This window comes from Carcharodon carcharias, assembly GCF_017639515.1.
Source record: "Carcharodon carcharias isolate sCarCar2 chromosome 36 unlocalized genomic scaffold, sCarCar2.pri SUPER_36_unloc_1, whole genome shotgun sequence".
Classification (NCBI taxonomy): domain Eukaryota; kingdom Metazoa; phylum Chordata; class Chondrichthyes; order Lamniformes; family Lamnidae; genus Carcharodon; species Carcharodon carcharias.
This window is the reverse complement of record NW_024470726.1, coordinates 2,451,223-2,471,241: the sequence shown is the minus strand read 5'-3', so window position 1 is coordinate 2,471,241 and position 20,019 is coordinate 2,451,223. Positions and strand designations below refer to the sequence as shown.

The window sequence follows — 20,019 nt, the reverse complement described above, 5'->3', positions numbered from 1 at the left end:
AGAACGATCCCAGGAATGAAAGGCTTAACATATGAGGAACGTTTGAGGACTCTGGGTCTATACTCGATGGAGTTTAGAAGGATGAGGGGGGATCTGATTGAAACTTACAGAATACTGAAAGGCCTGGATAGAGTGGACGTGGGGAAGATGTTTCCATTAGTAGGAGAGACCAGGACCCGAGGGCACAGTCTCAGAGTAAAGGGAAGACCTTTTAGAACAGAGATGAGGAGAAACTTCTTTAGCCAGAGAGTGGTGAATCGATGGAATTCATTGCCACAGAAGGCTGTGGAGGCCGGGTCATTGAGTGTATTTAAGAGCGAGATAGATAGGTTCTTGATTGGTAAGGGGATCAAAGGTTACGGGGAGAAGGTGGGAGAATGGGGTTGAGAAACTTATTAGCCATGATTGCAGATGAGACAAAACTTGGCCGTGTGGTTGACAGCGAAGAGGATAGCTGTCGACTCCAGGATGGTATCAATGGTTTGCTTGAGTGGGCGGAGAAGCGGCAAATGGGATTCAATCCGGCAAAACGTTAAGGTAATGCACTGGGGGAGGGCAAACGCAGCAAAGGGAACACTCAATAAACGGGAAGTTATTGAGAGGGATTTGAGGAAGTGAGAGAGCTTGGGGAGCGTGTCCACAGGCCCCTTGGAAGGTGGCAGGACAGGTGGACACGCTGGTAAAGAAAGCGGATGGAACGTGCTTTCCTTTATCGGATGGGGGACTGAATACAAGAGCAGGGATGCGAGACTGGAACTGTATAAAACGCGGGTTAGGCCACAGCTGGAATTTTGTGTACAGTTCTGGCCACCACTTTACAGGAAGGACGTCATTGCTCTGGAGAGAGTACAGAGGAGATTTACAAGAATGTTGGCAGGGCTGGAAAATTGCAGCCACGAGGAGAGACTGGACAGGCTGGGGTTGTTTTCCTTAGAACAGAGGAGGCTGAGAGGGGGTGAGCTAATTGAGGTGTATAAAATTATGAGGGGCCTGGATAGGGTAGACAGGAAAGACCTGCTTCCCCTGGCTGAGGGGTCAGTTACCAGGGGGCACAGATTTAAGGTGATTGGTAGAAGGATTAGAGGGGACATGAGGGAAGACTTTCCCACCCAGAGGGTGGGGGGTGTCTGGGATTCATTGTCTCAGTTTGTGGTTGAGGCTGAAACGTTCAACTCATTAAAAAGGTACCTGGATCTGCATCTGAAGCACCGTAACCTGCAAGGCTAGGGACCAGGGGCTGGAAAGTGGGATTAAAGTGAGCGGCTAGTTTCTTTTTTGGCCAGCGCAAACAGTTTGGGCTGAATGGCCACTTTCTGCACCGGAACCCTCCTGTGGTTGAATGTTATGTAAATTGTGCCACCTGCTGACCGCAACATGCTACTGCAAGGCAGGAGGAGCAAGTTGCTGTATCGACGGAGATACAACTTGCATTATTAACTCAGCAAAACAGCCTGCGCCACCTCACAGGAGCGTAACCAGACAGAATCTGACCCCAAGCCACATTAAGGAGACAGGTGACTAAAAGCTGGGTCAAAGAGGTCGGTTTTAAAGAGCATCTTAAACGAGGAGAGATGGAGAGGTTTTCCTTATTCATTCGCAGGATGTGGGTGTCACTGGCTGGGCCCAGCATCTATTATCCATCCCTAATTGCCCGCTTCAGAAGGTGGTGGGTGAGCCGCCTTCTTGAGCCGCTGCAGTCCCTGTCGTGTAGGTACACCCACCGTGCTGTTAGGGAGGGAGTTCCAGGATTTTGAGCCAGTGACAGTGAAGGAACAGCCGATATATTTCCAAGTCAGGGTGGTGAGGGGCTCGGAGGGGAACTTCCAGGTGGTGGTGTTCCCCATGTGTCTGCTGCCCTTGTCCTTCTAGTTGGTGGTGGTCGTGGGTTCGGAAGGTGCTGTTGAAGGAGCCTTGGTGAGTCGCTGCAGTGCATCTTGTAGATGGTACACACACTGCTGCTACTGTGCGTCGGTGGTGGAGGGAGTGAATGTTTGTGGATGGGGTGCTGATCAAGCGGGGCTGCTTTGTCCTGGATGGTGTCGAGCTTCTTGAGTGTTGTGGGAGCTGCACTCACCCAGGCAAGTGGGGAGTATTCCATGGGGAGGGAATTTCAGAGCTCAGGGCCCCAGGCAGGTGAAGACACAGCCGCCAATGGTGGAGCGATGGGAATCGGGGGATGTGCGAGAGGCCGGAATTGTAGGAAGTGCAGGGATCTCGGAGAGTTGTAGGAGATCCCAGAGATGCAAATATTTCACCAAAACAACTTAATCTTTATTTACTTTTAATTACTAACTTTAAAAATAAGTCACACACAGGGCAGGTAAACGACAGTTTAGGTACAGAGAAAATCTCCCTCCACACCGTCCCCATCAAACACTCCCAGGGCAGGTACAGCACGGGGTTAGATCCAGAGTAAAGCTCCCTCTACACTGTCCCCATCAAACACTCCCAGGACAGGTACAGCACGGGGTTAGATACAGAGTAAAATTCATCTACACTGTCTCCATCAAACACTCACAGGACAGGTACAGCACGGGGTTAGATACAGAGTAAAATTCATCTACACTGTCTCCATCAAACACTCACAGGGCTGGTACAGCACGGGGTTAGATACAGAGTAAAATTCATCTACACTGTCTCCATCAAACACTCACAGGACAGGTACAGCACGGGGTTAGATACAGAGTAAAATTCATCTACACTGTCTCCATCAAACACTCACAGGGCTGGTACAGCACGGGGTTAGACACAGAGTAGAGCTCCCTCTACACTGCCTCAATCCTGTGCACATGCCTACAAGGTGCAGGAGGCCCCACTGCTGTACCCAGTGCAACTGGTGTCACATCCCACTCTGTGTAAGCTCTGCGCAGCAGTCTGGGGCTTTCTAACCTCCGAAACCTGGCACCACAGAGGTGAGGCAGGTGAAGGCTGACAGCCCTCTGTTCTCCTTCAGGAGCGAGGGGGGTGGGGGGCAAGAGACACAACGGGCGCCACTAAGAGTCAGGGACCCCGGGCATGGATTCGGGTTCCCCTGAGCCTGGGAAGGCCGGGAGCTCCGCAGGCGGTCTTAAAGGTGCAGTCCCCCCACACCCACCTGCCCTCTACCCCACCCCCCCCCACCCCACCCCCCGCAACCCCCGGCACCGGGAGTGTCAGGTCGGCGGCACCGCCTGCTTGATGATGATCTTCTGCCGCGTGCGGCTGCTCTGCTCGGACTGGGAGCTGCCCGCCGCGTTGGGCAGGCCGTGGGCGGTGATGTACTTCTTGTAGGCCTCCCGGATGATCTTGAAGGCCCGGATGTTGGCGTAGGGGATGTCGGTGATGGGGTCGCGGTACAGGGCCGGCTTGTGGGTGACGGGGCACAGCTCGCGGGCGGGCACGCGCGGCACCCGGGCCCGGGGAAACGCCCGCTCGAAGGTGGCGTCGTCGCTGAAGGTGACGAAGTTGCGGAGGCACCGCCCGACCGGCGCCAACACCGCCAGGGACGGGCCCTCGGCCGCCGGCTGCGGGTCGTGGTCCAACCTGCGGAGGGCACAGGGAACAAAGTGGAGCAGAGTCAATATGGGGCCCTCCATGCTGATGTCAGCCACGTCTCAGTGAGTCTGACACTCCGACAGTGTAGCACTCCCTCAGTACTGACCCTCCGACAGTGCGGCACTCCCTCAGTACTGACACTCCAACAGTGCGGCGCTCCCTCGGTACTGACCCTCCAACAGTGCGGCGCTCCCTCAGTACTGACCTTCCGACAGTGCGGCGCTCCCTCAGTACTGACCCTCCGACAGTGCGGCACTCCCTCAGTACTGACCCCCTGACAGTGCGGCGCTCCCTCAGTACTGACCCTCCGACAGTGCGGCACTCCCTCAGTACTGACCCTCCGACAGTGCAGCACTCCCTCAGTACTGACCCTCCGACAGTGCAGCACTCCCTCGGTACTGACCCGCCGACAGCGCGGCACTCCCTCAGTACTGACCCCCTGACAGTGCGGCACTCCATCAGTACTGACCCTCCGACAGTGCGGCACTCGCTCAGTACTGACCCTCCGACAGTGCAGCACTCCCTCAGTACTGATCCCCCGACAGTGCGGCGCTCCCTCAGTACTGACCCTCCGACAGTGCGGCACTCCCTCAGTACTGACCCTCCGACAGTGCGGCACTCCCCCAGTACTGACCTTCCGACAGTGCGGCGCTCCCTCAGTACTGACCCTCCGACAGTGCAGCACTCCCTCACTAGTGACCCTCCGACAGTGCGGCGCTCCCTCAGTACTGACCCTCCGACAGTGCAGCACTCCCTCGGTACTGACCCTCCGACAGTGCGGCACTCCCTCAGTACTGACCCTCCGACAGTGCAGCACTCCCTAAGTACTGACCCACCGACAGTGCAGCACTCCCTCAGTACTGACCCACCGACAGTGCAGCACTCCCTCAGTACTGACCCTCCGACAGTGCGGCGCTCCCTCAGTACTGACCCTCCGACAGTGCGGCACTCCCTCAGTACTGACCCTCCGACAGTGCGGCGCTCCCTCAGTACTGACCCTCCCACAGTGCAGCACTCCCTCACTACTGACCCTCCGACAGTGCGGCGCTCCCTCAGTACTGACCCTCCGACAGTGCAGCACTCCCTCGGTACTGACCCTTCGACAGTGCGGCACTCCCTCAGTACTGACCTTCCGACAGTGCAGCACTCCCTCACTACTGACACTCCGACAGTGCAGCGCTCCCTCAGTACTGACCATCCGACAGTGCAGCACCCCCTCAGTACTGACCCTCCGACAGTGCGGCGCTCCCTCAGTACTGACCCTCCGACAGTGCAGCACTCCCTCGGTACTGACCCTCCGACAGCGCGGCACTCCCTCAGTACTGACCTTCCGACAGCGCGGCGCTCCCTCAGTACTGACCCTCCGACAGTGCAGCACTCCCTCAGTACTGACCTTCCGACAGTGCGGCACTCCCTCACTACTGACCCTCCGACAGTGCGGCACTCCCTCACTACTGACCCTCCGACAGTGCAGCGCTCCCTCACTACTGACCCTCCGACAGTGCGGCACTCCCTCAGTACTGACCCTCCGACAGTGCAGCACTCCCTCAGTACTGACCCTCCGACAGTGCAGCGCTCCCTCACTACTGACCCTCCGACAGTGCGGCATTGCCTCACTACTGACCTTCCGACAGTGCGGCGCTCCCTCAGTACTGACCCTCCGACAGTGCGGCGCTCCCTCAGTACTGACCCTCCGACAGTGCGGCGCTCCCTCGGTACTGACCCTCCGACAGTGCGGCGCTCCCTCGGTACTGACCCTCCGACAGTGCGGCACTCCCTCGGTACTGACCTTCCTACAGTGCAGCACTCCCTCGGTACTGACCCTCCGACAGTGCAGCGCTCCCTCAGTACTGACCCTCCGACAGTGCAGCGCTCCCTCAGTACTGACCCTCCGACAGTGCAGCGCTCCCTCAGTACTGACCCTCCGACAGTGCAGCGCTCCCTCAGTACTGACCCTCCGACAGTGCAGCGCTCCCTCAGTACTGACCCTCCGACAGTGCAGCACTCCCTCAGTACTGACCCTCCGACAGTGCAGCACTCCCTCAGTACTGACCCTCCGACAGTGCAGCACTCCCTCAGTACTGACCCTCCGACAGTGCGGCACTCCCTCAGTACTGACCCTCCGACAGTGCGGCGCTCCCTCAGTACTGACCCTCCGACAGTGCGGCACTCCCTCAGTACTAATCCTCCGACAGTGCGGCGCTCCCTCCGTACTGACCCTCCGACAGTGCAGCACTCCCTCAGTACTGACCCTCCAACCGTGCAGCGCTCCCTCACTACTGACCCTCCGAGAGTGCAGCACTCCCTCAGTACTGACCCTCCGACAGTGCGGCACTCCCTCAGTACTGACCCTCTGACAGTGCGGCACTCCCTCAGTACTGACCCTCCGACAGTGCGGCACTCCCTCAGTACTGACCCTCCGACAGTGCGGCACTCCCTCAGTACTGACCCTCCGACAGTGCGGCACTCCCTCAGTACTGACCCTCCGACAGTGCGGCACTCCCTCAGTACTGACCCTCCGACAGTGCGGCACTCCCTCAGTACTGACCCTCCGACAGTGCGGCGCTCCCTCAGTACTGTCCCTCCGACAGTGCAGCACTCCCTCACTACTGACCCTCCAACAGTGCGGCGCTCCCTCAGTACTGACCCTCCAACAGCACAGCACTCCCTCAGTACTGACCCTCCGACAGTGCAGCACTCCCTCAGTACTGACCCTCCGACAGTGCGGCGCTCCCTCAGTACTGACCCTCCGACAGTGCAGCACTCCCTCAGTACTGACCCTCTGACAGTACGGCGCTCCCTCAGTACTGACCCTCCGACAGTGCGGCACTCCCTCAGTACTGACCCTCCGACAGTGCGGCGCTCCCTCAGTACTGACCTTCCTACAGTGCAGCACTCCCTCAGTACTGACCCTCCGACAGTGCGGTGCTCCCTCGGTACTGACCCTCCGACACTCCCTCAGTGGGCATGGGATTGTCAGCCTGGATTATGGACTGAAGCTTCTGGACTGGGAACTTGAAGCCCACAGTTGACAGCCTGGTTCAATCCCACCCCAACCCTAGATAAAGCTTTCCCCAGGGACGTCAGCCTTGCCCCCAGCCAATCCTCACTCGCTCCCCCAGCCAATCCTCACTCACTCACTCCCCCAGCCAATCCTCACTCGCTCCCCCAGCCAATCCTCACTCACTCGCTCCCCCAGCCAATCCTCACTCACTCGCTCCCCCAGCCAATCCTCACTCACTCGCTCCCCCAGCCAATCCTCACTCACTCGCTCCCCCAGCCAATCCTCACTCACTCGCTCCCCCAGCCAATCCTCACTCACTCACTCCCCCAGCCAATCCTCACTCACTCACTCCCCCAGCCAATCCTCACTCACTCACTCCCCCAGCCAATCCTCACTCACTCACTCCCCCAGCCAATCCTCACTCACTCACTCCCCCAGCCAATCCTCACTCACTCGCTCCCCCAGCCAATCCTCACTCACTCGCTCCCCCAGCCAATCCTCACTCACTCGCTCCCCCAGCCAATCCTCACTCACTCGCTCCCCCAGCCAATCCTCACTCACTCGCTCCCCCAGCCAATCCTCACTCACTCGCTCCCCCAGCCAATCCTCACTCACTCGCTCCCCCAGCCAATCCTCACTCACTCACTCCCCCAGCCAATCCTCACTCACTCACTCCCCCAGCCAATCCTCACTCACTCACTCCCCCAGCCAATCCTCACTCACTCGCTCCCCCAGCCAATCCTCACTCACTCGCTCCCCCAGCCAATCCTCACTCGCTCGCTCCCCGCCAATCCTCACTCACTCCCCCAGCCAATCCTCACTCGCTCGCTCCCCCAGCCAATCCTCACTCGCTCGCTCCCCCAGCCAATCCTCACTCGCTCGCTCCCCCAGCCAATCCTCACTCGCTCGCTCCCCGCCAATCCTCACTCGCTCGCTCCCCCAGCCAATCCTCACTCGCTCGCTCCCCCAGCCAATCCTCACTCGCTCGCTCCCCCAGCCAATCCTCACTCGCTCGCTCCCCGCCAATCCTCACTCGCTCGCTCCCCCAGCCAATCCTCACTCGCTCGCTCCCCCAGCCAATCCTCACTCGCTCGCTCCCCCAGCCAATCCTCACTCGCTCGCTCCCCCAGCCAATCCTCACTCACTCGCTCCCCCAGCCAATCCTCACTCACTCGCTCCCCCAGCCAATCCTCACTCACTCGCTCCCCCAGCCAATCCTCACTCACTCGCTCCCCCAGCCAATCCTCACTCACTCGCTCCCCCAGCCAATCCTCACTCACTCGCTCCCCCAGCCAATCCTCACCCTCTCCCTCACTCAAGAGATTCTGCACTTACTCACTCCCTCAGAGATTTCCACTCATTCCCTCAGATTCCTCACTCGCTCCCTCAGGGATTCCTCATTTCACTCACTCTGAGATTCCTCATTCCCTCAGAGATTCCTCCCTCACTCACCCAGTGATTCGTCACTCACTCCTCACTCCCTCAGAGATTTCCACTCATTCCCTCAGAGTTTCTTCGCTTGCTCCCTCAGGGATTCCTCACGAGATTCCTACTCACTCCCTCACGAGATTCCTCACTCACTCCCTCACGAGATTCCTACTCACTCCCTCACGAGATTCCTCACTCACTCCCTCACGAGATTCCTCACTCACTCCCTCACGCGATTCCTCACTCACTCCCTCACGAGATTCCTCACTCGCTCCCTCACGAGATTCCTCACTCGCTCCCTCACGAGATTCCTCATTCACTCCCTCACGAGATTCCTCATTCACTCCCTCAAGAGATTCCTCATTCACTCCCTCACGAGATTCCTCACTCGCTCCCTGAGAGTTTCCTCATTTCACTCATCCTGGGATTCCTCATTCCCCCAGGGATTCCTCACTCACTAACTCAGGTTCCTCCCTCAGGGATTCCTCAATTCACTCGCTCCCAGAGACTCCTCGTTCCCTCAGGGCTCACTCGCTCCCTTTTCTCACTCACCCTACCACGTCCACGTTCTCCTCCTTCACGTTGATCTCCGTGATCAGGGGCATTGTTACAGAGTGGTAGCGAACGGTCGGCCCCACGCACTTGCGCTTCTTTAGGACCTGCTTCTTCTTGTCTGCTTCCAGCCGCTCATAGTTTTCTGTGGAAAGAAGAGACGGGGGGGGAGTCAGGAATCAGGGCCTGGGGGTGCAGAAAGCACAGGTTCGGTCCCTAGCCTTGAGGCATTTTATAGGTGCTACAAAAATGCAAGACGTTACCCATTTTAAATTTCTCTCCCTCTGGGCTGTCCCCGATTTGAGAGGGAGAGAGGGAGAGCAACGTGGCGAGGATACAGGACTGGGGCACCACAAACACACGCGCACACTTATCGCCATCTCCTGGCGGGAGGTGGTAATTACAACGTGACACGTTTACATAGGAAGTTTCCGCTGTAAAACTACTTGTTAATGGTAATTGGCGCGGGGGCTGTGTGGAGGCCGCCAGATCGCAATCGTACCCAGGGAGCGAAGGTTGATCTCCTCCGTGATCTTCGCCTCCGCCAGAAGCTCCTCCTGTGTCAGCTGACGGGTCTCAGCATGCGGGGCCTTGCGCAGACGACGAGGCTGCACCTGGCGCTCTTGTACCCGCAGGTAGGTCAGGCGGGTGTGCTCCGTTGTCGACTGGCGCACGGATTTGCGGCCGCCTGCAACGCAAGAGAGGGAACATCAGGCCCGGTATGTGGAGACTGGGCTTCAACCTTCTACATTACAGCAGAGACTACACCACAAGAAGACTCCTTCGTCGGTTGCAAAGCGCTTTGGGATGTCCCGAGGCCATGAAAAGCGCTATAGAAATGCAAGTCTGTCTTTCTTCCCTCTGGAATTCTCCTAACCCACCCGCCGGCATTCACACACAGCAAGATCCCACAAGCGATACGAGGAAAGACCAATTTTTTTTCTTAAGGTGACGTTGGCCGAGGGATAAATATGGGGTCCCAGGTCAGCAGGGAACACTGCGCCCCATCCCCTGCCCCACCAACCCCTGCTCTTTTGCTAAATGTCACTGTGGGGTTTTTTTTAACGTTCACCCTGGGGGGGGGGGAAAGGAAGGGGTCAGACAGGGCCTCTTCTGAAAGACAGCACCTCTGACAGTGCAGCATTTCCCCGGTACTGGCACTCAAGAGCACCAGCCTGGATTATGGGTCTCGAGTCTCTGGAGTGGGACAAAACAAGCGCCTATCAAAACATACAGCACTGTTTGCGGAGATTAATAAGATGCAAGGCAGATTCGCGGGATTGGAAACCTCTTCGATATCGGAAAGGCTGAACAGGTGGGGGCCCTTTCCTCTGGAAAAGAGGAGGCTGAGTGGGTGCTGACGGAGGAGCTTAAAATTCTGGAAGGGTTTCGATAGGGTCGACGTAGATAAGATGTTTCCACTTGTGGGGAGTACAGACCAGAACTAGGGGGGGTCATCAATACAAGACAGTCACTGATGAATCCAATGGGGAATTCAGGAGAAACGTCTTTGCTCAGAGTGGGGAGAATGTGGGACTCGCTCCCGCGGGGAGCGGGGAGAATGTGGGACTCGCTCCCACGGGGAGTGGGGAGAATGTGGGACTCGCTCCCACGGGGAGTGGGGAGAATGTGGGACTCGCTCCCACGGGGAGTGGGGGAGAATGTGGGACTCGCTCCCGCGGGGAGCGGGGAGAATGTGGGACTCGCTCCCGCGGGGAGCGGGGAGAATGTGGGACTCGCTCCCGCGGGGAGCGGGGAGAATGCGGGACTCGCTCCCGCGGGGAGTGGTCGAGGTGAATCACAGAGATGGATTGAAGGAGGGGGGAAGCTGGATAAACACACGAGGGAGAAAGGGATAGAAGGATACGTTGATGGGGGGAGATGAACAGTGGGCGGAGGGAGTTTGTGTGGGACCTCAGTCACCCCCTGTCCTGTCTCACCCGACTCTGCAGATTAGCTGCTACCTTACACTCTTCGAACTCATCCTGCTGTTCCGCGATGTCCCCCTTCTCTGTCTTCAGCTTCTCGAAGCCGCCGGGGCTGGAGGCAGGCTTCTTGACCTTGGCTTTGGGTCTGGCCGATTTGACGGGTTCCTGCAGAGGCACCAAGAGCGAGACGTCAGCGGCCGACAAGGAGGCAGGCGGGGCGCAGAGCCTGGGCCTACTCGAGGGAGCCGGGACTCTGCGCCCCTCGCCGGGGGGAGAGGCTCGGCTCAGCGAGAAGGCAGGTCACCCCGGTAACGCAGCTCAGGCAGAGCCTGTGGCAAGGAGTGGGGGAGGGGGGTCACCCTCGACGGTTTATACCAGCTCTGCGACAGCCGACAGCTTTCAGAGTGATAACTGCACCAGGATCTAAAATCTCCTCAACAGCTCAACTGTTAACATATGGCCCACGAGACTGGAACAGGAGGAGGCCTTTCCTCAATACCTTTGGGTAACTAAAAGCTATCAGTCTCAGATTTAACATTAATGGATCCAGTATCAAGAGTTTCAAACTTCCACCACCTCTTGTGCGGACAAGCGTTTCCTAATTTCACTCCCGAAAGGTCTGGCTTGAATATTTGGTCTCTGCCCCCTTGTCCAAGACCATCGCCCCCCCCCCCCCCGACCAGTGGAAGTAGTTTTCCTCTGTCCAACCCATCAGTTCCCCTTCAAAAACCTCAATCAAAATCCCACCCCCTGCCTTAACTGTCTAAATTCTAGCGAACACAATCCTAGTTTGCGTAATCTCTCCCTGCAATTTAGCCCTTGCGGTCTGCGTATCATTCTGGTGAATCTACCCTGCACTCCCTCCGGGGTCAATCTCTCCTCCCCAAGGTGTAGAGCCCAAAACCGCTCTCAGCAACTCCAGGTGTGGTCTAACCAGGAATTCATACAGCTGGAGAACAACTTCTACCCCCTTGTATTCGAACTCTTTAGAAAGGCCAGCATGCTGTAAGGCTCTTTAGTCATTTTCGGTATCTGTACAGGACTTTATAATGATCTGTGAGCCTGAACACACACCTCCCACCCCCACCCCAACCTAAATCTCTACGGGCCTCCATTCTTCCCAGCTGTGCACCATTTCCAAACTCCAACGTTCGTAGAGCCAGACAAAGGGGAAGGGGGTTGGGGGAGGGGTGGGGGGAGCAGAAGAAGGCGGAGGGAGGGGTGGGGGGGGGAGCTGAGGAGGGCGGAGGGAGGGTGGGTGGGAGCAGAGAAGGGGTGGGGGTTGCAGAGGAGGGCAGAGGGAAGGTTGAGGGGAGCAGAGGAGGGCGGAGGTAGGGGTGGGGGTTGCTGAGGAGGGCGGAGGGAGGGGTGGGGGTTGCTGAGGAGGGCGGAGGGAAGGGTGGGAGGGTTGCAGAGCAGGGCGGAGGGATTGGTGGGGGGGTTGCAGAGGAGGGTGGAGCTGGGGTGGGGGGGTTGCAGAGGAGGGCGGAGGGAGGGTTGGGAGGGTTGCAGAGGAGGTCGCAGGGAGGGGTAGGGTTTGCAGAGGAGGGCGGAGGTAGGGATGGGGGTTTGCAGAGGAGGGCGGAGGGAGGGGTGGGAGGGTTGCAGAGGAGGGCGGAGGGAGGGGTGAGGGTTGCAGAGGAGGGTGGAGGGGGTTTGCAGAGGAGGGTGGAGGTAGATACCAATCAAGGTCGCCGTCTCCAAGACATCAGCCGGGAAGGCACTGGTGGAAAGCCCTCGACCAGCTTGGGAGGCCGGCTGTGATGCCTCCTGCAGTCGAGTAGCCCGACAACTCGCTATCCCTGGTATGGAGGAGTGAGCCGTTGGGCCGGGTGCCTCCAGGGGAGGGGGCGTTTGCAGGTGGCCCCAAACGCCAGGGTGCCGGGGGAGGGTTTCTGACGGGGTTCCTCGCTCCCGCCCAGCTTGCCTTGTACACTTTGGTGATCACTCGACGTTTCCGCTTCGGCTCATCGTCCTCCTGGTCGCTGGTCGGCTCGTCCCCCTCGTCGATGTCGAAGTCCGAGTCGACCTCGTCCTCGCTCTCCGACTGGTCCGTGTTGTACTCGTCATCTCCTGATTCCTGGGGTGCAAATCAGGGTCAGAAATGAAACCAGGAGAGAGCAAAACAGATTCATTCATTCAAGAGAGAGAGAAAAAACAACAACAGCCCAATGGAATAGAATTCCGAGCAATGGATCTGCCTTTTCTGAAGAATCTGCATTTCTCTAGCTCCTTTCACTTCCCCCCCCCCACCACCCCCCCACACCCCAGGACGTCCCAGGGCGCATCACAGCCAATGAGGTACTTCGTTTAAAGTCTGGTCACCGCTGCAATGCTGCAGACGCCAATCTGTGTGTACAGCAAGCTCCCGCAAACAGCGATGGGATAACGACCCCAGGCCATCTGGTTTTTTTTAAGCGATGTTGGTTGAGGGGTAAATATCGGACAGCGGGGAGAGCTCGGGGGTGTGTTGTTTCGTGTGGGACGTGAGACTTGGGCCTGACAGGAGAAGGAAGAGGCCAACTTGCTGAATAACTTTGAAAAGGTGGGGGTGGGGGGGGGGGGGGGGGGGGTGGGAGGAGAACAGATAGGATCAGCTGGACAGGAAAAGTATCGAACGATCCCGGGTTGGCAGGACTGTCGTTATGAGGAGAGATCGCCTGTATTCACTGGAGTTTAGAAGAATGAGAGGGGATCTCACTGGAACGTGTAAAATCTGACAGGGGCTGGACAGACTGGACTCAGGGGTGATGTTTCCTCTGGCTGGGGTGAGGTCTAGAACGAGGTGGGGGTCACAGTCTCAGGATACGGGGTAGACCATGTAGGACTGAGACGAGGAGGAACTTCTTCACTCAGAGGGGAGATGAACCTGTGGAATTCACTACCACAGAGGGCTGTGGAGGGCAAGTGACTGAATATATTTAAGAAGGAAATAGATTTTTAGGCTCTGAAAGCGTCAAGGGGTATGGGGGGAGAGCGGGAGTGTGGCGTTGAGATAGGGGATCAGCCATGATCAGACTGAACGTAATGTGAAGGGCCGGATGACCTACTCCTGCTCCTAGTTTTCTATGAAGTACTGCGGAGAGCGAGCAAACAAGGACATTTTTTGAACCTCATCTCGAGAAAGGCAGAGAGACTGGGCAGGGCGCAGTTTAACAGGGAGCGGATTTGTAAGGGACGTTAGGGAGGGAAGATTTCGAAGATAAAGGACAAATAGAAAGAAAAGATAATATCGATGTCGGATGGTTTGAAAACTGAAGCAAGTTAGTGACAAATGCAGGAGAGAGGGATAAGGGAAGACTCCTATAACCCAAGAACCTACCTTCGGGCATGGCACACACGATGGAGGTGATGCTTAAGCCCATGTACTTGTATCATCGTGATAAACTCCTGCACCTGCTTTTTAAAAATACTATTATCCATGAAAACTAGCAATGGTGTTGTGTCTTAACTGCAGAAGGGTTCAGAAACAGAAAATGCTAACAAAACCCAGCAGGTCTGGCAGCATCGGAGGAGAGGGGGAGCAGAGTTAACATTTCGAGTGTGACTCTGACCTCGAAACGTTAACTCTGTCTCTGTCCCTGCAGATGCTGCCAGACCTGCTGAGATTTTCCAGCACTGGCTGCTTCGATTTCAGATTGCCAGTAATTTGCTTTTATTTTATATTACAGAAAGGTTTAATTGTGGGTCCCACTCCGGCCTACGAAGAAAAGAAATAGACGGAACACTTTTATTAAAATTTTAATGACTAAAAATTTATAAGGATGATACCGGAACGGAGAGGTTATAACTGTCAGGAAAGATTGAACAGGCTGGGGCTCGTTTCTCTAGAAAAGAGAAGGTGGAGGGGAACGACCTGATCGAGGTCTTTAAAATTATAAAACGGTTTTGATAGGTTAGATGTTGACATTTCTGCTTGTTGGGGGTTAGGGGGGGTCATCAATATAAGACAATCACTGATAAATCCAATGGGGAATTCAGTAGAAATGTCTTTACCCAGAGAGTTGTGAGAACGTGGGACTCGCTCCCGCGGGGAGCGGGGAGAATGTGGGACTCGCTCCCGTGGGGAGTGGGGAGAATGTGGGACTCGCTCCCACGGGGAGTGGGGAGAATGTGGGACTCGCTCCCACGGGGAGAATGTGGGACTCGCTCCCACAGGGAGTGGGGAGAATGTGGGACTCGCTCCCACGGGGAGTGGGGAGAATGTGGGACGCGCTCCCACAGGGAGTGGGGAGAATGTGGGACGCGCTCCCACAGGGAGTGGGGAGAATGTGGGACTCGCTCTCACGGGGAGTGGGGAGAATGTGGGACGCGCTCCCACAGGGAGTGGGGAGAATGTGGGACGCGCTCCCACAGGGAGTGGGGAGAATGTGGGACTCGCTCCCACGGGGAGTGGGGAGAATGTGGGACTCGCTCCCACGGGGAGTGGGGAGAATGTGGGACGCGCTCCCACAGGGAGTGGGGAGAATGTGGGACGCGCTCCCACAGGGAGTGGGGAGAATGTGGGACTCGCTCCCACGGGGAGTGGGGAGAATGTGGGACTCGCTCCCACAGGGAGTGGGGAGAATGTGGGACTCGCTCCCGCGGGGAGCGGGGAGAATGTGGGACTCGCTCCCGTGGGGAGTGGGGAGAATGTGGGACGCGCTCCCGTGGGGAGTGGGGAGAATGTGGGACTCGCTCCCACAGGGAGTGGTCGAGGCAAATAGCAAAGGTGAATTGAAGGGGGGGGGATGTTGCTGGATAAACACATGAGGGAGAAAGGACAATGATGTGTTGATGGGGGGAGATGAAGAGAGGGGGGAAGGAGCAGAAACATCAGAAGGACCTGTGCTCATTGGTGGCAGTCACGACCCAGTGGGTCTCTCTCTCTCCTCAGAGTCAGAAGATCATGGGTTGGTGTCCAGAGACTTGAGCACATAAACCAGGTCAACATTCCCCAGTGCCAGTGCTGAAGGAGTGTCCCACTATCAGAGGTGCCATATATTTGGATGAGCTGTTAAACTGAGGCACACATCTACCCTCTCAGGTGAAAATCCTATGGTTGCTATTACAAGGAGGGAGGGGGTTAGTAGGGGCTCAAGGGGAGGGGGGGAGCGGAATTACATATGTATGTAATTGTATGTATGTAAGAATGTATGTGGGACTCACTCCCACAGGGAGTGGTTGAGGTGAATAGCAGAGATGCATTTAAAGGGGAAGCTGGATAAACAGATGAGGGAGAAAAGAAATAGAAGGATATGTTGAATTGATAGGATGGGACGAAGTAGGGGTGGCCTGATGTTGAACATTGAGTTGGGCTGAAGGGGCTGCAAATCCAATTAAGATTCACTTACACAATCACAGAATTCTCACAGCGCAGGAGGTCATTCGGCCCATTGTGTTGGCACTGGCTTTCCAAATGAGTAATTCACCTTGTGCCATTATCCTGCCTTCTCCCTGTGGCCCTGCACATAATTCCTCTTCAGATAACAGTCTAATTTCCTCTTGAATGCCTCGATTAAACCTGCCTCCAATCAGCGCACATTCCAGAACCTACCTACTCTGCCTCGATTAAACCTGCCTCCACCCACAGTGCACATTCCAGAACTTACCCGCTCTGCCTCGATTAAACCTGCCTCCACCCACAGTGCACATTCCAGAACTTACCAGCTCGCTGTGTGGAAGACTTTCCTCAAATCACTTTTGCTTATTTTACTAATCACTTTGAATCTGTGCCCTCTCATTCTCGATCCTTCCGCGCGTGGGAACAGTTTCTCTCTCATCTACTCTGTCCAGGTCCCTCGGGATTTTGGACACCTCTATCAAATCTCCTCTCAACCTTCTTTTCTCCAAGGAAAACAGCCCCAACTTCTCCAATCTGTCTTCATGATTGAAGCTCCTCATCCCTGGAACCAGCCCCGTGAGTCTTTTCTGCACTCTCTCTCCAAATCCTTCACACCCTTCCTGGAGTGTGGTGCCCAGAACTGGACGCAGTACTCCAGCTGAGGCCAAACTCGTGACTGATACAAATTCAACATAACTTCCCTGCTCTTGTCCTCCATGCCCTTATCAATTTTTTTTTAAAAATTCATTCACGGGATGTGGGCTTCCAGCCTTTATTGCCCATCCCTAGCTGCCCTTGAGAAGGCGGTGGTGAGCTGCCTAGGATCCCGCACGCTTTATTAACCAGCGTCTCAACTCCTCCTGCCACTTGCAGTGACTTATGCACATATACACCCAGGTCCCTCTGCACCTGCACCCCCTGTAAGAGTTGTGGGTTGTACCCCCCCCTTGTCTTAGAAGCCTCCCCTCGCATTCTTTCTACCAAAATGAAGCACCTCACGTTCCTCTGCACCGAAATTCATCTGCCACCTGACTGTGGGCCCTCTGAAGTTCTGCCCTGTCCTCCTCACAGTTCACAATGCTTAAAAAAACAATGCATTCTGAAAGATGGCATCATTTTGAACATTTTGCAATTGATTTCCAAATGCATGATTGAAAAAAAAATAGTATTTAACTTTTTGGCGAGTGGGCTGGCTGCACTGGTGGACAGGGGAGGTGAACTTTAGCACCCAAAATGTGGGACAGGACTTCAGGGGTGACCAGCAAAAGATGTCCACAGTGCGGCTCGGTTGCACGGCAGAGCCCAGCGCTGATTGACAGCGCCGCGCGGCCAATAGGGAGCGGGGTGCCGTGTTGAGTGACGGGGCGCCGAGCCGGTCAGAGGGGAGGGACGGGGGAGGGGGGTGGGGCGCTCCCTCCCCTCGCCGTCATCAAGGTAGGTTGCCCCGCTCCGGCTCGGATAAAATGGCGGCGCTTCCCCAAGCCGCCTTCTCCGCCTCTTTCCCTTCGTTCCGCCGGCCAATTCTCTCACCTCGTGGAAGCCCCCGTAGGTCGTCTTGTAGAAGTCGTCCTCCTCCTCGGCTTCCAGCAGCCGCGACATGCGGTTGCCGGCATTTTTCCGCGACGGCCGATTCTCCGCCAGGCTCATGGCTTCTTTTTTCCTCCCCCACCCCTCCTCCTTTCCGCTTGGCGGCCGGTTTGGAACTACGCTCGGCGATCGATAAATCGCGCCTGGCCGGCTCTCCCGCCGCACCGCCGCGGTCCTCCAGCTACGCCAATCAATCCGGGAGCGCATCGATCGAGAGCCAGATTCCTTGTGGAAACCCTCCTCCTCTTGGTTTAAATATTTTGAAGTGTGTGTGGGGAGGGGAGGGGTGGGGGCTGTTAATTTTTTTTTTGTTTTCTTTTCCAATCCCCTGAGTTTACCCTTTATATAGTTCCCCAACCTCAAAACATGGGTGGTAATGTTTTCTATCTATCTCAAACCAATTGAGGTGTTTGTTTCAGGGATTTGGTTTTGGTATGTGTTGTGACACAGCAGTTTGGTAAAGGTTGAGTTATTTAAAATGCCAGAGGGAAACCCTAAACAACTGTCACAACCTATGTTTTCAACTGGTATGTTTTGAGATGCAGTTCGGAATTCAGAAACACACCCACCAAGTTTATTTTTTTAACATAAATCAAATGTTTATTGACTCAACAAGGAATTCAACACATGCACATCTCTACAAATTACCACCATAATAACTTCTAAACAAATCTCCAAGGTAAATCTTCCCCAAGGCAACAGTAACCCATAGACTTTAAACAGACGCCAGGCAAAGCACACTTGACCTCACGAATTCAAAATGAGGTCCCTTCCAATGTAAAACAAAAACAGAATTACCTGGAAAAACTCAGCAGGTCTGGCAGCATCGGCGGAGAAGAAAAGAGTTGATGTTTCGAGTCCTCATGACCCTTCAACAGAACTGAGTTTTTGAAGGGTCATGAGGACTCGAAACATCAACTCTTTTCTTCTCTGCCGATGCTGCCAGACCTGCTGAGTTTTTCCAGGTAATTCTGTTTTTTTTTTTGGATTTCCAGCATCTGCAGTTTTTTTGTTTTTATCCCTTTCAATGTGTTCCCTTTGCAGACAGCTGTAGGCTCACAGGCAGCTTAGATCTCATGCCTCTGACTTCCAAACACAAAACTCTTTTCTGGATATACTTAGCCTTCCCTTTGAATGCAAATTCTCATTGTATCGCCAGGCTCTTTGAACTCCACCTCTTCTAACAATAAAACCCTTTTCAAAGTACAAATTTTATTAGTATTATAAACATATTACTTGGTGTCTGCTAGCTAGGTGCAAGATTTCACCCCCAGCCTTTGAATGGTTTATTCAATAAAATGCAAATGTATCCTCTACCCTTACTGTTTACATCTCAAAACTACTATACATCAAATCGCCCAGGCTATCTGGCTTTAATCCAGTTACACACTCACATTCACACCTACAGACCTACTACAAGCCCAATTTAAAATAATTTCCAATAACATTATATACATTAATATCTCTTCATAACACATGGAAAAGACATATTGAAACAATTGTTTACCAGACTAATACCAGGAATGGACGGGTTGTCTTATGAGGAAAGGTTGGACAGACTGGGCTTGTATCCACTGGAGTTTAGAGTAAGAGGCGGCTTGATTGAAACATTTAAGATCCTGAGGAGTCTTGACAGGGTGGATGTGGAGAGGATGTTTCCCCTTGTGGGAGAATCTAGAACTGGGGGTCACTGTTTAAAAATAAGGGGGTCGTCCATTTAAAACAGAGAAGGGGTGAAATATTTTCTCTCAGAGGGTCGTGAGTCTTTGGAACTCTCTTCCTGAAAAGGTGGTGGAAGCAGAGTCTTTGAATATTTTTAAGGCAGAGGTGGATAGCTTCTTGGTAAACAAGCGAGGGGGTGATAGGTTCTCGGGGGAGTAGATGGGATGCAGATTTCAGGTTACTATCAGATCTTATGAAATGACGGAGCAGGCTTGAGGGGCTGAATGGCCTCACTCCTTGTTCTTATGTTAATAGTCAGTAAGTGTAAAAAAGTGATGAATTTAATGAGATGTATTGCTGGATATGATGGGGGGGGTGCAGATAAGGGAACTTTATTAAGAATATATCAAGCAACGATATGATCAGTGATCGCCTGCTCCCCAATCATATGGATCAGCGGCAAAAAACGACCTTATGGTGTAAATTGGATGTAATTCAGCCTCAAAAGCATTGAGAATTTGTCCTGGTGCTTTTATTCGTTCTCCAGTAGTAGCTTTAGGAAAATGCCTCTTCAATTGAGAAGGTGAGTGGATTTGAATTTTTGGGTGAACCTGGCAGGGCAGAGAAAAAGATCATTTCACCAAATGTGTCCTTCGAGATAGTTGGGGAGCTCAGCCGCAAAGAAGAGGGAAATGATTTGGGAAAAGAGTAAGTGGTTTCAGTGGAAGAGTTTTTAATATAAGATACAAGCACGCTGGTCTGCAATTCCACCCCGGTGCTTTCAACAACCTGAGGCCGATTTTACAAGAAAAGCAAAATACTGCGGAACAAAAACAGAATTACCTGGAAAAACTCAGCAGGTCTGGCAGCATCAGCGGAGAAGGAAAGAGTTGACGTTTCGAGTCCTCATGACCCTTTGACAGAACTGAGTGAATATTAGGAGAGGGGTGAAATATAAGCTGGTTTAAGGTGGTGGGGGGGCGGGGGCTTTGGGGGAGAGA

At 54.7% G+C, this 20,019-nt stretch overlaps 1 protein-coding gene and 1 long non-coding RNA gene across 2 annotated transcripts in view; both read right to left on the bottom strand.

Moving 5' to 3' along the window:
* Positions 1-3,131: 3,131 nt before the first annotated feature.
* On the bottom strand, positions 3,132-17,541 carry vps72b (vacuolar protein sorting 72 homolog b). The gene is made up of 6 exons (XM_041181611.1): positions 17,300-17,541; positions 12,374-12,526; positions 10,488-10,611; positions 9,021-9,206; positions 8,519-8,663; positions 3,132-3,522 (listed from the first exon to the last, which is right to left on the bottom strand). Exons 1-6 carry the CDS (start codon positions 17,414-17,416, stop codon positions 3,153-3,155), a joined length of 1,095 nt encoding a protein of 364 aa, XP_041037545.1. The 5' UTR covers positions 17,417-17,541; the 3' UTR covers positions 3,132-3,152.
* Positions 17,542-19,095: 1,554 nt separating this feature from the next.
* Positions 19,096-20,019, bottom strand: part of LOC121274360 — a 32,194-nt gene continuing 31,270 nt past the window's right edge. The window contains exon 3 of the long non-coding RNA XR_005942249.1: positions 19,096-19,629. This is a non-coding gene — a long non-coding RNA (uncharacterized LOC121274360). The remainder of the gene's footprint in view (positions 19,630-20,019) is intronic.

Excerpts from the sequence above, each read along its gene's own strand:
- vps72b (XM_041181611.1), bottom strand. The coding sequence starts at position 17,416 with ATGAGCCTGGCGGAGAATCGGCCGTCGCGGAAAAATGCCGGCAACCGC. Across the intron at positions 12,527-17,299 it reads CCTACGGGGGCTTCCACGAG|GAATCAGGAGATGACGAGTA; the intron begins GTGAGAGAATTG and ends TTTGCACCCCAG. Across the intron at positions 8,664-9,020 it reads GATCAACCTTCGCTCCCTGG|AAAACTATGAGCGGCTGGAA; the intron begins GTACGATTGCGA and ends TTCTTTCCACAG.